Source organism: Podarcis raffonei, chromosome 2 (assembly GCF_027172205.1).
Source record: "Podarcis raffonei isolate rPodRaf1 chromosome 2, rPodRaf1.pri, whole genome shotgun sequence".
NCBI lineage: Eukaryota > Metazoa > Chordata > Lepidosauria > Squamata > Lacertidae > Podarcis > Podarcis raffonei.
The window spans coordinates 100,008,887-100,027,397 of NC_070603.1; the positions used below are offsets into that span (position 1 = coordinate 100,008,887).

At 46.7% G+C, this 18,511-nt stretch overlaps 1 protein-coding gene across 3 annotated transcripts in view; it reads right to left on the reverse strand.

The window, feature by feature from the left end:
- SLC25A26 (solute carrier family 25 member 26) overlaps nucleotides 1-8,340 on the reverse strand; it is a 123,998-nt gene extending 115,658 nt beyond the window's left edge. For all 3 annotated transcript variants that reach the window (XM_053378294.1, XM_053378293.1, XM_053378292.1), the window contains exons 1-2: nucleotides 8,232-8,340; nucleotides 2,308-2,464 (exon numbers count right to left, since the gene is read on the reverse strand). In XM_053378294.1, coding sequence (XP_053234269.1) covers nucleotides 2,308-2,464; nucleotides 8,232-8,264 — 190 coding nt within the window. In that variant the 5' untranslated portion in view covers nucleotides 8,265-8,340. The remainder of the gene's footprint in view (nucleotides 1-2,307; nucleotides 2,465-8,231) is intronic.
- Between the last annotated feature and the right edge of the window lie 10,171 nt (nucleotides 8,341-18,511).

Consider the following 18,511-nt stretch of genomic DNA (forward strand, 5'->3'; position numbering starts at 1 on the left):
CAAAATACCAAAATGGTGGCATAAAAGTAAAGCTAGATGTTGAAACCGCAGCAGTAGCGTATTTACTCGAGTCTAATGCAACATCAAATCCAATGCGCACCTTAATTTTCACAACGTAATTTGGCCAGAAAAGGTGCGCATTAAATTCAAGTGAATACAGTATTTTGCACGGAAAAGGGGTCTAAAAATCTGCCTTCTGTCCAATCAAAGGCCGTTTAAAATGCATAACTCTTGCTGCATCCCAATAAACAGAAAGCAGTTCAGAAGGTAACACTGTAATCCATTTACACAACAACCTGTGCGTAAATCCGATTGAGCTCAACTGAACTGAACTTCTGAGTCGATGTGCACAGGATTGTGCTGTAAAAATGCAAATGGTGCAGAACAAAAGGAGTGAACTTTGCCAAGAGGAAGAGTTTTTAATTGTGTGACAGGGCTCCTCTGTCTGTCGCCCTCTGTTGCTAATCAAAAGATGCTTATCATCTCCAAAAGCAGATAAGAGCAGAGACGATGGAGAAGAGAAAATTTTCATATCATCTTATGAAGGGCTGGGAAGGTTTGAAGGTGCCCGAGGATGCTTCTGTAAACTTTCAATAACATCCACCAGCCGAAGTCAAGCTGAAAGTGCTCAGAAAGAGTAAGGGTATTGCTTGACCCTGCTTCTTTAAGTTCATTCAACATTTATAGCAAGCCTGTTCAAATGTAACACTAAGCCATGTTCTAGTGATATGCGCTAGGGAAGCAGCAACAGCAAATTTGTAACTGCAGTGTGGACTCCCAGCATTTGAACACAGCAAAATTATGGTTTTAAAAAGCAAAACCACAGAGTCATAGCTGTCAACTGTCCCTTATTTGGCGGGAAACTCCCTTATCCCAGCACCGTGTCCCACTGCTGTCCCTTACTGATGATGTCCCTTAAATTTCCCGGGTTTCATGCTTGCCCGGCTCGGGAGGGAAGCAGCGGCTCAGGGTCCTCCTCCACGCGAGAGCGCGCTGGCGCCGTCATCCTGGCGCAAGGAGTTCCATCGGCCCTTCCCCGCCCGAGAGGGGAGAGGGAGGGAGAGAGACTCTCGCCCGCAAGCCCGGAGGCGGCATTGGTGGTGGCAGCTGAGGAGGCGGCCTGTGGGAGAAGGAAGAGGAGGGGATGGGGAGGGATGCAGAAGGGCGGCGCTTCAGCGGCTGCCGCAGCGCCGCAACCACCTCATGCCGGATTGACAGCAGCTGTCAATCCTACCAATGTATGTAGCTCTTTACAATAGCAAAATCCCTTATTTTGGCTGTTGATCCCTTATTTTCGAGGCTGCTGGTCCCTTATTTTCAAATCTGTAAATTGACAGCTATGCACAATACTGGGCTAAATGTGAAACAGAGGGAAGAATTCAACAAAGCAACAGAGGAGACTGCTCTGTCAGTGTGGGCAGAAGGGCTTGCACTGACGAAGCAAACTCTCCTCTCCCTGCGCTCTTCTGGTTGTTCTCCAGACCCAGGCTCTGAGTCAACTGGGGGGGGGGCATGCAGGGAAGGAGAACCAGTTAGTTGAATCCGGCCCATAGCAGTTAAGGGACTGAGCTACAATGAGGGTGTGCCCTGTCTGAATCTCCACTAGGCCATGTACTTACAAGGCGGTCTTAAGAATCCACTCTTTAAGCCTCAGTCCCCATCTACACCCTCCCCTGCAATATGGACACAATTATACTGACTTGCCTCTGGGTTGTTGCAAAGATTACATCCATTTCATCACTTGTACACAAGTTACCTATGATTATTATAACCATTACTTCTAGATCAGGGGTTCCCAAACTGTGGACTGCAGACCACCAGCAGCCCGTAAGTTTCATTCAGGTGGTCTGTGGCATGTCTGTGAAGAACGCTTACCATCTGAATCCCATAGAATTATATGGAACTCAAAATGCAATACAATAAAACACAAGTATAAGAAAGAAAAGGAGCAAAACGTACAACTGAAAACCATACAGCATCTAGCACAGAACCTTACAATTCCCAGAGTGGAGGAAAATAATAATTAAGTGGTCTGCCAAGACGCTCAGTAATTTCCAAGTGGTCTGGATGGGTGAGTTGGAGAACCACTGTACTAGATAAATACAAAATTTTATCTGGTCTGATTTCTCTCACGAAAGAGAAGAATAATAGTATCCAAAAGATAAGGGCCCTCCTTTTCACACGATCTTGATGCCTTCAAGCATTTTTCAGAAGTACTAGCAAAGTTCAGGCCTGAAACCAACTAGCAGTTAGTTAAGAGGCAGCAGCATTGATCACAAATACAGAGCATATAAATGGCCTCCTTACCATTTGGAAAGGACCCTACAGCAGTGGAAGGAACACCAGCATAGATGCCACGGAAGCCACCAGCCTTCTTAAATCCTTGAGGACTCTGCAGTCTCGTCTTGACTGTATCCAAGGGGAACAATATCAGGTCAACACACACTCCAGCTAGCCCACCAGCCTTCAAAACAGAAAAGAAATTTTTTCATGTTAACTGGGGTGGGGATGGAGAGAGACAGAATACTGGCAGGTTCACATGACTAATTTCTCAGTTTAATAAACCAGAAAATGTACACGTCATGCAATGGCGCACGGAGCCTCATTTCTGCTGCTTTGCTCCTCCCTTAGTACAAGCAGCTGAACAAACCAGGTTTCAGGTTTTACCTCTAGCTTCCATTTAAGAGCAAACCTGGAAATGCTGCTTTAACAGTTTGCAAGCAAAACAGGATATTAAGCCAACTCTAAGCCACAGTTTTAAAGCCTGGAGCATAGCATAACACAAAATCAGAGGGACAACCACCCCAATAACCTTATCCTTGCCAGTCCTGATTCTGGAGTTCACACAATATTAATTGCGCACACACACACACACACACACGGCAGGGGGCAGTTGCTATCTAATAGCGGCAGGGAACATTCATCACTACCAGGAAATATAGTCAAGGTGGCCACACCCCACTCACTTTCATTTCACAGAAATCTCTTAGACGGTACCTGTACATTTTGCCCCATAACTTTCTTTCCACAAGGGCTAGTAGGGATTTTGATTTTTTTTTTAAGAGTACTAGTCACCCACTAGTACTGCTGAACAACATTTTCAAAGACAGATTAAAATTGTATCCAGACCCTTGATCATCTTGGTTGCCCTCCTCTTCCACGCATTCCAGCTTGTGAACATCCTTCTTAAAGTGTGATGCCCAGAACAGGGCACAGTATTTCAGGTGTGGTCGGACCAAGGCAGAATAGAGTGGCACTATTACTTCCCTTGATCTGGACACTATACTGCTGTTGATGCAGCCTAGAATAGCATTAGCCTTTTTTGCTGCTGCATCAGACTGTTGACTCATGTTAAACTTGTGGTCCACTAAAAACCCCTAGATCCTTTTCACATGTACTACTAGTAAGCCAGGTGCCCCACATCTTATATTTGTACAGTTGGTTATTCCTGCCTAAGTGTAGAACCTTACATTTGCCCCTACTGAAATTTGTTTTGTTAGTGAAGGCCCAGTTCTCCAATCTGTTACGGTCATTTTGAATCATGATTCTGTCTTCCGTGGCATTAGTTACCCCTCCCAATTTGGTGTCATCTGCAAATTTGATGATATGCACGTATTATGTTGGAGGGATATGCCGTTAGCATAAGAAATTGCTGTGGAATACAAGTATGCAAAAACAGCAACAAAGGGACATGAACAGATAGCTAATATTTATGAATTGATAGAATTATACTAAGCACCAAATCGTAAACAGGACCAACACAGCCCCTGCGTATGGTATCTCTCTCATTAAGCCATTTTGAACCGATTCAAATTATTTCAAATCTGCAAAGACACAGGCAGGTCAGACAAGACTACATTACCAACTGGCCAAACAAAATATAAGGTAAAGGTAAAGGGACCCCTGACCATTAGGTCCAGTCATGAGAGACTCTGGGGTTGCGGCGCTCATCTCGCTTTACTGGCCAAGGGAGCCAGCGTACAGCTTCCGGGTCATGTGGCCAGCATGACTAAGCTGCTTCTGGCGAACCAGAGCAGCGCACGTAAACGTTTACCTTCCCTCCGGAGCGGTACCTATTTATCTACTTGCATTTTGACGTGCTTTCGAACTGCTAGGTTGGCAGGAGCTGGGACTGAGCAACGGGAGCTCACCCCGTCACGGGGATTCGAACCGCCGACCTTCTGATTGGCAAGTCCTAGGCTCTGTGGTTTAACCCACAGCGCCACCCGCGTCCCAAACAAAACATAGCAAGAGGCTATTTATTTATTTAGAAGATTTTTAAGCCACCCTTTAGGGCACACTGTCCTCACAAGGTGGTTTTCACAAAGTTAAAAACAAAACATCACCACGACCATCACAGCAATAAAATACTCTACCAACCCCTTAATTTGTAAGCAGCAGCAACAACATGGTTTAAAAGAACAGCGAACAGCACACTAAATTTAGACAGACACAGGCTGGAATAAAAATGACTTTAAGGACCTTTGGCATTTCTCTAGGAAGGGAATGTTAATGGTACAGGGTCACAAGTGAAAAGGCCCTGTTCTTGGTTCCCTCCAATCTAACAGCTTTCACTGGTGGGCCAGAAAGAGCAAGGCCTTTGGTGCAAAGTTCTGGCAGGTTCATACAGGTGCAGAGAGTCATTCAGATAATCCGGTTCAAACCACTTAGGAAGGAAGATGAACTTGTGGCCCTCCAGGTGTTGCTGAACTACAAGTCCCATCAGTCGCAGCCAACTTGCCCAACAGTCAGGGATGACAGGCAATATCTGGAGGGCCACAGGTTCACCCTCAATCACTTGTGCCCTTGAAGGCCAAAACCAGCACTTTAAATTGGGCTTAGAAATGAACAGGAAGCCAATATAAATAGTAAGGAATTGGTGCAATAGGATCACCTGCCACCCACAAGCATTTTAATTGCTGCATTCTGTACCAGCTGCAGTTCCGAAGCCATCTTCAAAGTGTAATGTGTTTAGGTGGGCTAATAAGGATTTCTATAAGCTACTATAATGTTGATAACATACCTGCAAGACTTCATTACCACATTGCAAAATTAAATGGTGTTGTCTTAAAGCACATACATGCACACACATCAGCAGCATGTTCTTCCAAACCAAGGCCCAAAGATACATCAAATGTTCATTTTCTTTGAAAATAAATCAAACAGTAATTAATTTCAGCTCACAAAGTACTGCTGAATATCTTGATAGCAGAAGCCCAGGGAAGCCACCCTCGCTTCCGAGATTCTTTTCCATACCATTCAAGAGGGACTCACTGGCTACAGTTAAAGTTTTAATCAATAAGTTAATTACTCTTCTAATCAGCTTGGCTATTTTGCATGCATTGATTTTGCAACCCCCTGCAAGTTATATCCTTCTAGCTTCTTCTCCATCACAATTCTTATCTGTAACAAGTGATTAAAAAGGGGGAAAACAAAATTGATCCGATTTTAATCTAGCCACCTGGCAAAAAGCATGAATCAAAAGTTACTAATTGCTTCTTTGGATTTCAAACTTCTGTATCTTAAACGTAATTTAAATTCATGAAGTGGCTAATGGAGCATCTGCAGGAGAGCACAAATATCTAGCTGTTTGTTCCATCTGTGGAAAACCATAATGGTTTTTTGTTTTTATCACAACAAGGGGATTTAGTCACCCCCTTTTGCAATGCTACATCTGCAGGTTGAAAGCTGATAAATAGAAGTATTTGCATGCAACTGCCTTTGCAGCTCAAGGCAAATGTGTTCTGTCACCTTTGTGTGTAGGGTTTCTAGTTTGGGTCTGCTAAAGGGCTGTGATGGTGAGGGGCCTGGACCTGTTTAACTTCAAAAATGTTTGAGGAGAGCCCATAGCACAGTGCTGCATGCTGTCAGGTTCAATCTCCATCATTTTAAAAGAATTTAAGGGAAACAGCTTTGCCAAAACCTTGACAGTCAGAGAAAACAATAAAAGGCCAGCATCTGATAGGGTGTGAGTATAAGTTGACCTTGCTGCTAAATAGTATAATGTAGCTTCATAAGAACATATTCTCAACTTACAAATGGAGAACTGATAAATAGTGATGGTCAATTATTACTTTAATTAGTTGTTATACAGCTGACTCACTTCTTGTGCGCATTTAACTTGCACAATTTCAGCTTTACATGCTTGGTGGCTGGCTGAAATCGCACACACAAGGTAAAGAGCTTTTATACTTACTATTTTCATTGAGGTGATACAATGCTATGCCAAATTAGCAACATAATATGTTCAATGTTTCTAATTTGTTAATTTTATTTTACAATACAGTGGTACCTCAGGTTACATCCGCTTCAGATTACATCCGCTTCAGGTTACAGACTCTGCTAACCCAAAAATAGTGCTTCAGGTTAAGAACTTTGCTTCAGGATGAGAACAGAAATCGTGCTCTGGCGGCGCGGCGGCAGCAGGAGGCCCCATTAGCTAATGTGGTGCTTCAGGTTAAGAACAGTTTCAGGTTAAGTACGGACCTCCGGAATGAATTAAGTACTTAACCTGAGGTACCACTGTACATTTGTTTTTCTAAAACTGGATAAAAAACATAGATTTACAAGGCATGCTCCCATGCTGGTGGTTGGATATAACTAAAAGCCACCAAATGCCAATTGTTTTCCCAAATGGTACAAGGAAAGAGAATGAAAATGAGTACAATTAATCAGGAACCTGATAGTCTAAAATGCTCAGCAAGGAAGAGGCCACGAAAGTCCATTACTGTGGGGGGGAGAAAAGTCAGGCTAAATTATAGATTAGGCCTCTAGTACAGTATGGGGTTTGTTTGGGTTTGGGTTTTTTGTTGTTGTTTTGGTCATGTTATTTACTTATCCAATTCCATGTTATTACACAAATATATGCAGGATGTGTTACAATGGGTATAAAGCTACTAGTCTGTAATGGGGCTGATAAAATGTTGCTTGGGGGTCTGCAAATCCTCCCCAAATTTGCATGAAGCCTGCAACAGCAAGAAAATAAATTGTATTGAACTTCTTCCAAAAAAATATGCTAAGGATTGGATTGTTAAATCTTTCTAGACCTCCAAGAGCTACTCAGTATAGTGCCATGAATCGCAAATTAAAAAATTAATATTTTATATATGTTCTCCTCAAACAAGGTAACTGCCAAGAAAAAAGTCAGGTATGCATATTCATACCCAGAAATCATCCCTTATTCATATCCTTACACACTTCTGCAATTTTATTCTGTAGAGATTGGTATTCTTTAAAAAAGGAGAACAATCTGTAGTGGAAAACTTGAGAATTTGCTCAAAGCAGGGTTCTATCCAACCTATGTTTATGGTTTACAGATGCAACCCTAATCCCAATTACCTGTGAGTAAACCCAACTGAATTTGATAGGACTTACTTCCTAGAAGACATGGTTAGACTGCACTGTAATGCTCTCTACCTCACACTAAGCCATACATATTACTTTCCCGTATACACTGCTCTGGCAACCTACAGAGTTAAGGTTGCAAATCCTGCAATCTTAGATTTCCAGAGATTAAGTCTTATTGAACTCAGTTGGGGTTACCTTTGAGTACACAGGCATAGATAGGATGACACTGTAAGTGGTTTTTTAAACCATCACTTGACAAGCAACATCCTTCTAGCTTCTCATCACATATCTGTAATCAGCCATAACTACAACAAATAAAACTAGTGCTTCTGAGTGTTTTTTCCTTTGAATTCCTTTTCTCAACGTGTGCGCACACACAAACACAGGCTCCAATCCTAACCATGCTTACTTAGGAGTAAGCCTAACTTCTACCACAACCCTGCCATTCTGATCACCCACCACAAGATGGAGAACAAACCTGGAGGCTCGCAGAACGTTTAAGATTCTTCAGGAAGCTTACACAAACAAGCCAAGCTAGACACATTGTGGATAGTTAACAAAGCAAAACAAGCTCTCTGCCAAACACACTGGCAGGACAGTTTGTACGCACAAAACCTTGAACCCAGTTTAGGATCCCAGTTTAGGTATCTGAAGAAGTGTGCATGCACACGAAAGCTTATACCCAGAACAAACTTAGTTGGTCTCTAAGGTGCTACTGGACAATTTTTTAATTTTTTTTTATTTATTCCAGTTTAGGAGGGTCAAATCTGTAAATGCCTTTAGGCTGAACAAAATCTCACCACCGGGTCGTTCATCCCCACCCCCGCCGCCCCACCCTTTCCTTAAATGAATCCGGCAACGCTGCTTGCGTTTCCTTCTCTCACCGTCAGGGAGACCAAGAAATCCCCTCGATCCATGTGCGCACAAAACGTCAGCCGCACGCTGTAAACACACCCGATACTCGTTCCACATGGGCGCAGCCATATTGAAACCTTCCGCCCCACCCCCTGGTCTGTCACATGACCAACGCTTGCTCAATCAGCTTCCGCTAACGAAGAGTTCACAGGGCCGAGCGCTTGCAGCAGGCGCGTGCGCGGCGTCGGAAAGCGAAGCCGCGGTGAAGCATTTGCCCTGTTTTCTGTGCCCTTGGCACCTTCGTCTGTCGCTTGACCGTTGTAATGTCTCACTACAAAGGAAACTGATCTGTAGAAAACACAACTTGGGGGAAAAGAGACAGTGCACGTATTTTTGTAAACTAAGAAATAATTAATAAAAATATTTTTTTTAAATAGCAGAAGGATGATTGTAACCCATTTTAGACTGTAGACGAGAAACACCTATCAGTCGTGTGTGTGGGTGATGTTTTATCTTTTTTTGTGTTATGGAATATTTAGTAGTGTGTGTATGTGTGCTATTAAGCAGTGTTTATACACCCTTTAAAAGAGAGCACGTTATAAAGGATAATTGATAGATAATGAAGCGGCTCCCACCCACCCTATTAAATTACAGTATGGGGGAAAGCTAACAGCTTGGGGAAATCTTTCAGCTAATAATACTACAGAAGAAGCAGAATTCTAAAGTTTATTAAGCATAATAGTTAATTCCAACCTGGCTTCCCTTCTTGCAGAAATAATCTTGATGAAAACTATTCACAGGTAGTCTTAATAAAGCAGATTAGCAATAGCATGCAACTTTAAAAAGAGGACTTGGAATGTGTGCTGTTTAGGTATTTAAGCAAAGGTTTTTGAAATATACTCAGAGTCGCGAAGTGATTTCATGCTCTTTATTCAGCTCATAGTGGTGAGGAGGAATGAATGGAAGTCCCCTCAAAGTATCTGCTTTATATACATTATTTACACAATGGGCTGCACATGATTGGCTAATTCCGGAATTCTACTGTAAGCCAATCAGGTTGTGGATTCACTTCTATCTGGAGCATGATTGGGTAGTTCGTGCCAACCAATCATACTGCTGCATTGTTCTAGGACCAATCAGACTGCTGCATTCTGAATCCTATTGTTCTAGGACCAATCAGACTGCTGCCTTTTGGATCCTATTGTTCTAGGACCAATCAGACTGCTGCAGTTTGGATCCTATTCAACTCAGTACATAACACCCCTCCCCTCTAAGTTCCAGTCGCATTCATAGTCCTCGAGGTACGCTGGCGGCCTACGTGTGCGTTGCGGCCTGGGGTGTTCCCTGGTCCGGGGTTCAGGTTCTGGCTCGTGTTCCAAGGATGCTGGCTGTGATGGGGCTATTTGGTCTGGCGCAACCGGCTCGCTCAGTCGTGGTTCTGGTTCCGGTGTCCTTTCGGCCTCGCAGGTCCTCTCTGTATTTACTGATTCTGCCTCTCCTGCTGGCCCCTCGTGCTCTATGGGCCTCACTGCCCCTCTGTTCCCTTGGGACTCCTCTGACCTTTCCTCCTCCTGGTTTTCTCCCGGGAATCGTCGCCGTATCTGGTCGCAGTGGCGGCGCCAGCATTGCCCCCCATCTGTTAGCACCTCGTACGACACGGGGCCAGTGACCCTGGTGACTGTGGCGGGTACCCATGCTGGGCCTGCCCCAAAATTCTTTGCGTACACTGGGTCCTGGGCCTCGAAGGTCCGGGGGTTCCTGCCTTCCCCCACCACTACCTCATCCTGAGCTCTATCGGGGTGAATGCGGTCCAATCTGATTGCAAGGCGCCAACCCATTAGTAGTTCAGCGGGGCTCCGGCCAGTTGTTGAGCTGGGGGTGCTGTGCTGTGCTAGAAGGAATGTGGCAAGGCGGTACTCCCAATCCCCTTGCGTCATGCGGCGAAGGGTGTCCTTGGTGGTCCGCACCATGCGTTCTGCTTGGCCATTGGTGGCAGGATGGAATGGCGGCGAACGGATGTGGCGGATGGCGTTCTGCGCTGTGAAGGTTTGGAATTCTCCTGACGTAAATGCAGTCCCGTTGTCTGAGACGAGAGTGTCAGGGAGCCCGTGGGTTGCAAACAGCCTGCGTAGTACCCGGATGGCTGCAGACGTAGAAGTGGACGGTACCAGTGCGACTTCCAGCCATTTGGTGTAGGAGTCCACCACTATGAAGAATGTTTTCCCCTGAAAGGGGCCAGCGAAGTCCACATGCAGGCGTGACCATGGTGCTCGGGCGGACTCCCAGGACTGGACTGGGGCCCTTGGGGGATCTGGGCGGGATTCTTGGCAGGCCTGGCAGTGTTTGACCCAGGCCTCTATCTCTCCGTCGATCCCCGGCCACCACACATAACTCCTGGCAAGGGCCTTCATTCTTACTACCCCTGGGTGTGTCTCGTGTAGGGCTGTGAGGACCCTTTTGCGGAGGGGCTGGGGAACAACGACCCTGCTTCCCCATAACAGGCACCCCTTGTGGGCCGACAGTTCATGTTTGCGGGTTGTGTAGCCGGCGAATTCTGGCCCGGGGCTGCTGCTGGGCCATCCCCTCCACACCCAGTCCAGGACCCGGGAGATGACCCTATCTTTCTTGGAATGGTGTGCAACTTCTTGTGCCTGAATGGGGCGGTCGGGAAGCAGCTCCAGGCTCATAACCTCTTGTGCAGGTGCTGGGTCGGGGCCTGTTTCCGGTAGTGGTAGCCTGCTGAGGGCATCCGCATGGCCCATCGCCTTCCCCGGACGGTGAATCAGTGCATACTGGTAGCTGGCAAGGAAAATTGACCACCTGAGGACGCGAGGAGACAGCACTTGGGGGGTCTGCTTTTCAGGGGCAAATAAGCCAAGCAACGGCTTGTGGTCAGTCACCACGGTGAAGGGCCGCCCGTACAAGAAATCATGGAATTTTTTTACTCCCTTCACGATTGCCAGACCCTCCTTGTCGATTTGCGAGTAGTTCCGCTCGGTTGCGTTGAGTGTCTGGGAAAAGTATGCCACCGGTACCTCTCTTCCATCCGGGAGTTGGTGTCCCAGGACAGCGCCAATTCCATAGGGCGAGGCATCGCATGCTAGCACCACCGGCAGCCTCTCGTCAAAGTGTGCCAAGACCGAGTTTGAGACAAGCAAGTCCTTGACTGCCTGGAATGCGGCCTCCTGGCGCTGGCCCCACACCCAAGGGGCCCGCTTGTCCAGGAGTCTGTGTAGGGGCTCTGCTACCGCCGCCTTGTGGGGAAGGAAGGAATGGTAAAAGTTCAATAGTCCCAAGAAGGCCTGAAGTTCAGTCTTGTTCTTGGGCGCTGGGGCATCACAAATGGCCCGTACCTTGTCCCCAGTCGGGTGGACCCCTTCTGCGTCCACCATAAATCCCAGAAAGTCCACCTGAGGCACTCCTAGTAGACATTTTTCCCGCTTCACCTTGAGACCCGCCGTCTGGAAACGGTGCAGAACGGTGCGGAGGCGGTCCTCAAACTCCTCTGGTGTGGGCCCGGCAATCAACACATCATCGAAGAAGGGGGTGACGCCAGGAATCCCTTTAAGTAGAGAGTCCATTAGATTCTGGAATATGCCTGGTGCCACGCTGACACCGAATTGCAGCCGCTTTACCCTGAATGCTCCTCTGTGCGTCACAATCGTCTGTGCCTCTGCTGTGGCCTCATCTACTGGCAGCTGTTGATATGCTTGGGCCAAGTCCAGCTTGCCAAAAATTTTCGACCCAGCCAGGGTGGCAAGAACATGGCTGACCACTGGCACTGGGTATGCATGGGCCGTGAGGGCCTTGTTTATGGTACATTTGTAGTCTGTGCAGATGCGGACTGAACCATTAGGCTTGACGGGCGTGACGATTGGGGTTTCCCAGGGGGCATTAGGCACCGGCTCCAGCACTCCTTGCTCCACGAGCCAGTCCAATTCCTCGTCTATACGGGGTTTCAGGGCGAACGGGACCCGGCGGGCCTTGAGCCTGACCGGTCGTACTGCGGGGTCAAGCTGTAGAGCAATGGGGGGGCCCGTATACTGTCCCAATTTCCCATCGAAAACCCCCGGAAATTCCTTGCATATGGCGTCCACGTCCACTTGTAAGCTAGTGTGGTTCACCCCGGTGACGGCTAGCCCCAGTGGTCCAAACCATGCCAATCCCAGTAAGCTAATGTAGGGGCCCTTGACCACAAGCAAGTCCAGTTGCCGCGTCCGCCCTCGGTATTGCACCCTGAAGGTCCCCACCCCCATTGTGGGGACCTTACGTTTTTGGAAGTCCCGGAGGGTGAATGGGGCCAGCCTGAGTTTGGGACCCCCAGTAGGACACAGTTTCCTTAAGGTCCTTGCCGAGATTATGGATAGAGTTGAACCCGTGTCAAGCTCCATGCGGCATGGGGCCCCCTCTATCTGTACGTCAACATAAATTTTCTCTACGTTGGGGTGGGGCAACTGGTATACCTGGAAGTCCGTGAGCTCTGTCGAGTTGCCTTGGTGCGTTGGGCCCCGGGACCTGGGGCTCTTGGATTGGTCATCTGATGCCTGGCGTCGGGTGGGCCGAGCCCGACACACCCGGGCGATGTGTCCCAATTTTCTGCCCTGCCTGCACTCTGCGTTGCGGAAACGGCAGGTCCTCCTCTCGTGACTTTCTCCACAGCTTGCGCAGTTCCCTCCTTCTCGTCGAGGCAGCTGTGGTATGTGGGCTGCTTGAGTGCGCTGCTGTACTCGGTGCACCTCCTCCCTGTCGGATCCTGAGTCGTCGGTGAGGTCTTCGTGGTGGACCCTCGGTTGGGACAGCTGGCTCGGCCGTGCCACTTGCGTCGACCTCTCGGCAGCTTCCGTTGCCAGGGCCTCCTCCAGAGCGACCTGGAACGTTAGGTCCTTCTTAGCGTAGAGGCGTCGTTGCAGCTTCTCATCCTTCAGGCCACCGACGAGGCGGTCACGAAGCATGTTCTCCAGCTCTGAGAAGTTGCAGAACCAGGCGGCTTGGCGGAGAGAGGTCACAAACCCAGTTATGGTTTCCCCAGGGGCTTGCCGCCTTGCGTAGAAGGCATTTCGACGAGCCACCACTGAGAGCTGCGGCGAAAAGTGCCCCTTCAGCTGTTCCATTATTGTTTTGTATGGAACAGTAGCGACGTCTTCAGGCGCAAGGAGAGCCCGGGCGATTTCAAACGTCTCCTCTCCGCAGACGCTGAAGAATATCGCCCTCTTCTTGGCGTCTTCTTCGTCGGTGACCCCTTTGGCTTCTAGGAGGAAGGTGAAACGGGAGGCGTACGCTTCCCAGTCTCCAGATGCTGGGTTGAATGGCGAGAAGCTGTTGTCGGTTGCCATCTGAGTTCCTTGTGTCCCGGAGCTGAAGCCTGGATACACGGTGCGAGGCAGCAGTGCGGCAGGTGGCGGTGCTGCGGTGCTGTGTGTGGCAGTCAGCTCAGCGGGATCCCACCTTCGTCGCCAGTGAAATATACTCAGAGTCGCGAAGTGATTTCATGCTCTTTATTCAGCTCATAGTGGTGAGGAGGAATGAATGGAAGTCCCCTCAAAGTATCTGCTTTATATACATTATTTACACAATGGGCTGCACATGATTGGCTAATTCCGGAATTCTACTGTAAGCCAATCAGGTTGTGGATTCACTTCTATCTGGAGCATGATTGGGTAGTTCGTGCCAACCAATCATACTGCTGCATTGTTCTAGGACCAATCAGACTGCTGCATTCTGAATCCTATTGTTCTAGGACCAATCAGACTGCTGCCTTTTGGATCCTATTGTTCTAGGACCAATCAGACTGCTGCAGTTTGGATCCTATTCAACTCAGTACATAACAGTTTTCATTGCTCCTCTTCACAATTTGCAAAGATTGTGTTCAGTAACAGATACCATGCAGAGAAATGAGGCATTATAACTTCATAGCCTCACTTACCACACTGTAAAAAATGAAAGCTAAGGGCTTTGCATTTAATTCTGTGTAGAATTCATTTGATGTTAAGAACTGAGACATACACAGGGTTTTTAGGAAGAAATATGGGAAGCTGCCTTATAATACCAGGCCCAGATATGTGTCCCCAGAGCCCAGTATTGTCTGTTTTGACTGGCAGCTGCTATAGGGTCACATGCAGAGGTCTTTCCCCATGACCTGCTACCTGAACCTGCTGATTTAAGATTCTGGGACTGAAGCTGAGATTTTGTGCATGCAAAACACATTCTCTGTCTCTGAGTGATGCTTCCTTACCCCACCACCCCAATGCTCTTGTCCATCACTTTGACATAACCACCTATTTTTTTTAACTTCAGTGCAAAACTGCTCTGTGTAGTTTTCCAGATACAGACCAATCAATATGATTTTTTTTTTTACCACAAAGGATTTTCAAAAATATTAAGTGGACTCTTTCACGTTACTGCAATTTTCTCTTCATTTTAAGACTAACTTTTTGTTATCATTTTGAGGTGAATAGTCTTTCTTCCCTAATCATGATTGTGGCTGACTCATTTTTCTGGTTTGCTGTGTGACGCATGACGATTTCGGAAAGGAACCTTTACTGCTCCTCTCTTCCTGATCAAGAAACACCAGCAATTGGGGCTGACTGACTGCTGAAAAAAACCCTTGGGAAATATAAAGGTAAAGGGACGCCTGACCTTTAGGTCCAGTCGTGACCGACTCAGGTTGCGGCGCTCATCTTGCTTTATTGGCCGAGGGAGCCGGCGTTTGTCCGCAGACAGCTTCTAGGTCATGTGGCCAGCATGACTAAGCCGCTTCTGGCGAACCAGAGCAGCACACGGAAACGCCGTTTACCTTCCTGCCAGAGCGGTACCTATTTATCTACTTGCACTTTGACGTGCTTTCGAACTGCTAGGTTGGCAGGAACAGGGACCGAGCAACGGGAGCTCACCCCATCACGAGGATTCGAACTGCCGACCTTCTGATCGGCAACTCCTAGGCTCTGTGTTTTAACCCACAGATCACCACCTTTCTGCTTTTTGTGAAATGGTGCAAAGAGATCTGCACCTACTCCTCATCTTTCCCTTCCCAATGGCTCAATTTAAACCATAGGAATTCCAGGTTTATGTTTTAAGGACCACCTGAAAGCTGTCAGCTCAAAATTGAGGGTGTGCGAGCCAGGAGCAGTAACTGAGATCCTGTCCCCATCTCCTCTGCCATTCAAGGCATCGTGCACAGCACCCATGCAGAGTCAGAACTGCGATAGGGTGAGTGGGGCCCTTGCTCCAAGTGGGAACCCAAATCATGATTAATGTTATGTGTGTGTACACATTATTAAAATAAATATTTTTTATTTTCAGTGATACAGTGGTACCTTGGGTTAAGTATTTAATTCATTCCAGAGGTCCATTCTTAACCTGAAACTGTTCTTAACCTGAAGCACCACTTTAGCTAATGGGGCCTCCTGCTGCTGCCGCACCGCCGGAGCATGATTTCTGTTCTCATCCTGAAGCAAAGTTCTTAACCTGAGGTAAGCGGAGTCTGTAACCTGAAGCATATGTAACCTGAAGTATATGTAACCTGAGGTACCACTGTATAGCGGGTGATACTGAATGTTATTGGGGCTGGTGGTGAAACACAGTTGTTGTTGCAACAACAAATGATGTGTATGTTGGGATACTGCCAGGGAGACAAAGTCCATCTGAGTCCCCAAGCTCGGTGCCGGACGATCCATCGACCTCCCGTAGTCAGGCAATATCAGCAATCAGCGGCACGAAGCCTCAAGAAAAGATAGCCACATTCTTGGACTTGTGCACACTCTATCAGCAGAATTCACACAGCAAAAGGTGCACAGCAGGAGAGCATATTTATAGTTTATTCAGCGTTGGTCAGAACAAAGGAAGACATGACCGTCTGCTCCGGTCTGCTCAGACAACAACAAGAAAACGAAAGGAACAGACAACAGAAACATCCTGTGAGACAGGAAATACGCAGGCTGTGACACAAACATCCTGCTCCCTTTTAAGGTGGAACGGAAATATCCTAACATCGTAAAGGTAAGCTGACAGCAGCTGGGCAGATGTTTCAAAAGCAGGGTAGAAGTGCAAGGTGCCTTTCTTATTAACTGCTTGCATCTCTTTTGTCAAAGTTTGGGTTCCTTTTTGCTCTCCTTATTTGAACAAAAGTTCAGTTTTTAAAGGAAGCCGCCCTCTTGCCACTTATTAACTATACAGGCATTCTCTTGGCTCTTTCTTGATCTGCAGTATATATTTAAATGTTTAAATGATACATGCTTGTTGTTTGCCATTTTATTGCAACCGTTGTTAGTCTTTTTTTTTTTTACACCATAAAATACAGGGGTTGGCTTATGGCAACATTTCATGTTGTTTACCCTGGGTGCGAAGATAACCTAGTTCCATTTCTGCACCCAAGGCCAGCCAAATTATTCAGGCAGAAAAATTCCACAAATGTCTCTCCCCCTTCCTGGCAGTAAAATATAACAATAATATAGTAAATAACTAGCTAGCCATTTGCTACCCTTTCATGCTACTGGAATCAGCTGCCTGAGGCAGCCACTTCAGTCTGCCCAATGGGAGGACCGGCTCTGCAACAGGATAACAAGCTGTTCTCTGCAGAACAGAAAAGGAAATGTATCCTCTTCTTGGCCCAGTTTTTCATCATTTATCTCAGCCTTTTCAGCCGAGGATGACAGACATTGAAATTTGGCTACGACTCATTCGCTCAGCTCAAGGATCTCCTCCATCCCTCGCTTCATATTTGATTTGGCTAAGGCATAAAAGGTTCATTCATAAACATACTTCATTAAAGAGAATGAAGCCTGCCATCACTGCTGGCGCTGAGAGCAAATATGTACACAAGCTAAGCAGCAATTTCTGTTGAGGAGATGACCTTTCATCATTGCTCTTGATTCTTATGCACACACAAAGAAGATTTCCATTCATCCTAATGAGCTATACTGGAATCAAGCTCTTGTGAAACGTGACTTGTAATAGCTTGCCTGCATAGCAGATTTCCAGAGAGCAGCCTTGTTTGTCTGTGGAGCAATACCAACCAAGAGTACTGCAACAGCTTACAGTGAGAGTGAGGAACCTCCAAATGTTGCTGGACTTCAACTGCCATTATCCCAGTCATGCTGGCTGGGACTGATGGGAGCCGGAGTCTAGAGGAACCCAGGCTAACACATGTATTGTGTGGCAGGAGCATCCAATTTTACTGCACCATGGCTACTTGCTACAAGACCCTGATCCATTTTGTATGTAGTACAAATGCCAAAGCAAACATTTGCACACCAAAAGGGCATAGCTGTCAACTTTTCCCTTTTCTTGCAAGGAATCCTATTCGGAATAAGGGAGTTTAAAAAAGGGAAATGTTGACAGCTATGCAAAAGGGATTCTATGGTTTGTTTCCACTCAGGCACTGGGATGTCTGCTCCAGAGGACCCCCAACCCTCCAGAGATTATTTTGAGGGCATGTGGGGGTGCTGGAGGGGCAGAAGATGAAGTTCCACTGCACCCACAGAAGCCTGTTGTGCCCACACAGCTGCAGTGTTGGATACAACCTATGGGACGTCACTCTCCCTTCCGCATGATTCTGCAGTGATGAAATGCATAGCTCAGTTTGGGAAATGCAACAGTGGATTTGCAACAGGGACATTAGAAGCAGGAGGTATGTTGCAGGAACAACAGGCAGGCAGTAGTTGTTGTCAATTGAAGTGGACACTAAAGTCTTAACATGTGGCCTCTAGAATTTCTTTGGAATTCTCCTCTAGGTCTCAACACTTTAGCAAACCCATTGGGCAAAGAGCTGGACTTGATTCTTGCAGTTTTGTGTTCAGGTTTCAATTCTGGCATGAACAAATTGCCCTGTATTGAACATGACGCTCTTTCTCAGATTGTGTCCTCTTGTTTTAAAAGCTAATCAGCTCACTTGCAGGGCTCCTCTGTGAAAGCAAACCCACTGTAAAGCACTTTGCAAATGAAAACAGCGACACATCCCCCGAAGTGTTAAATAGAACTTGAGTTTTGTCAGGCGCTGCTCACACAATTTCTGGCTATTCTGTGGAGAAGCAAGAGATAGGAACTTGGTTGTTGTTTTTAATTTTAAAAGTTAGGTTCTCACGATGCACCATTTTTGCTATAAATAATTGAAAACGACACTTTCGTGCCAATCCTAGAGCTATACAGAATGCACATCGTTCTAGCTGTGGTGTGCCACTTGCTACATATCAAAAGAATCACAGCTGTTTACAAAATCTCCTTGCAAAGAAATCTGGGAGTTATTAAATTTTCTAGGCGGTGAAAGGAAGGGAGAAGATGAGAGTGATTTGGCTGAAATGCTAATTGCTATAGA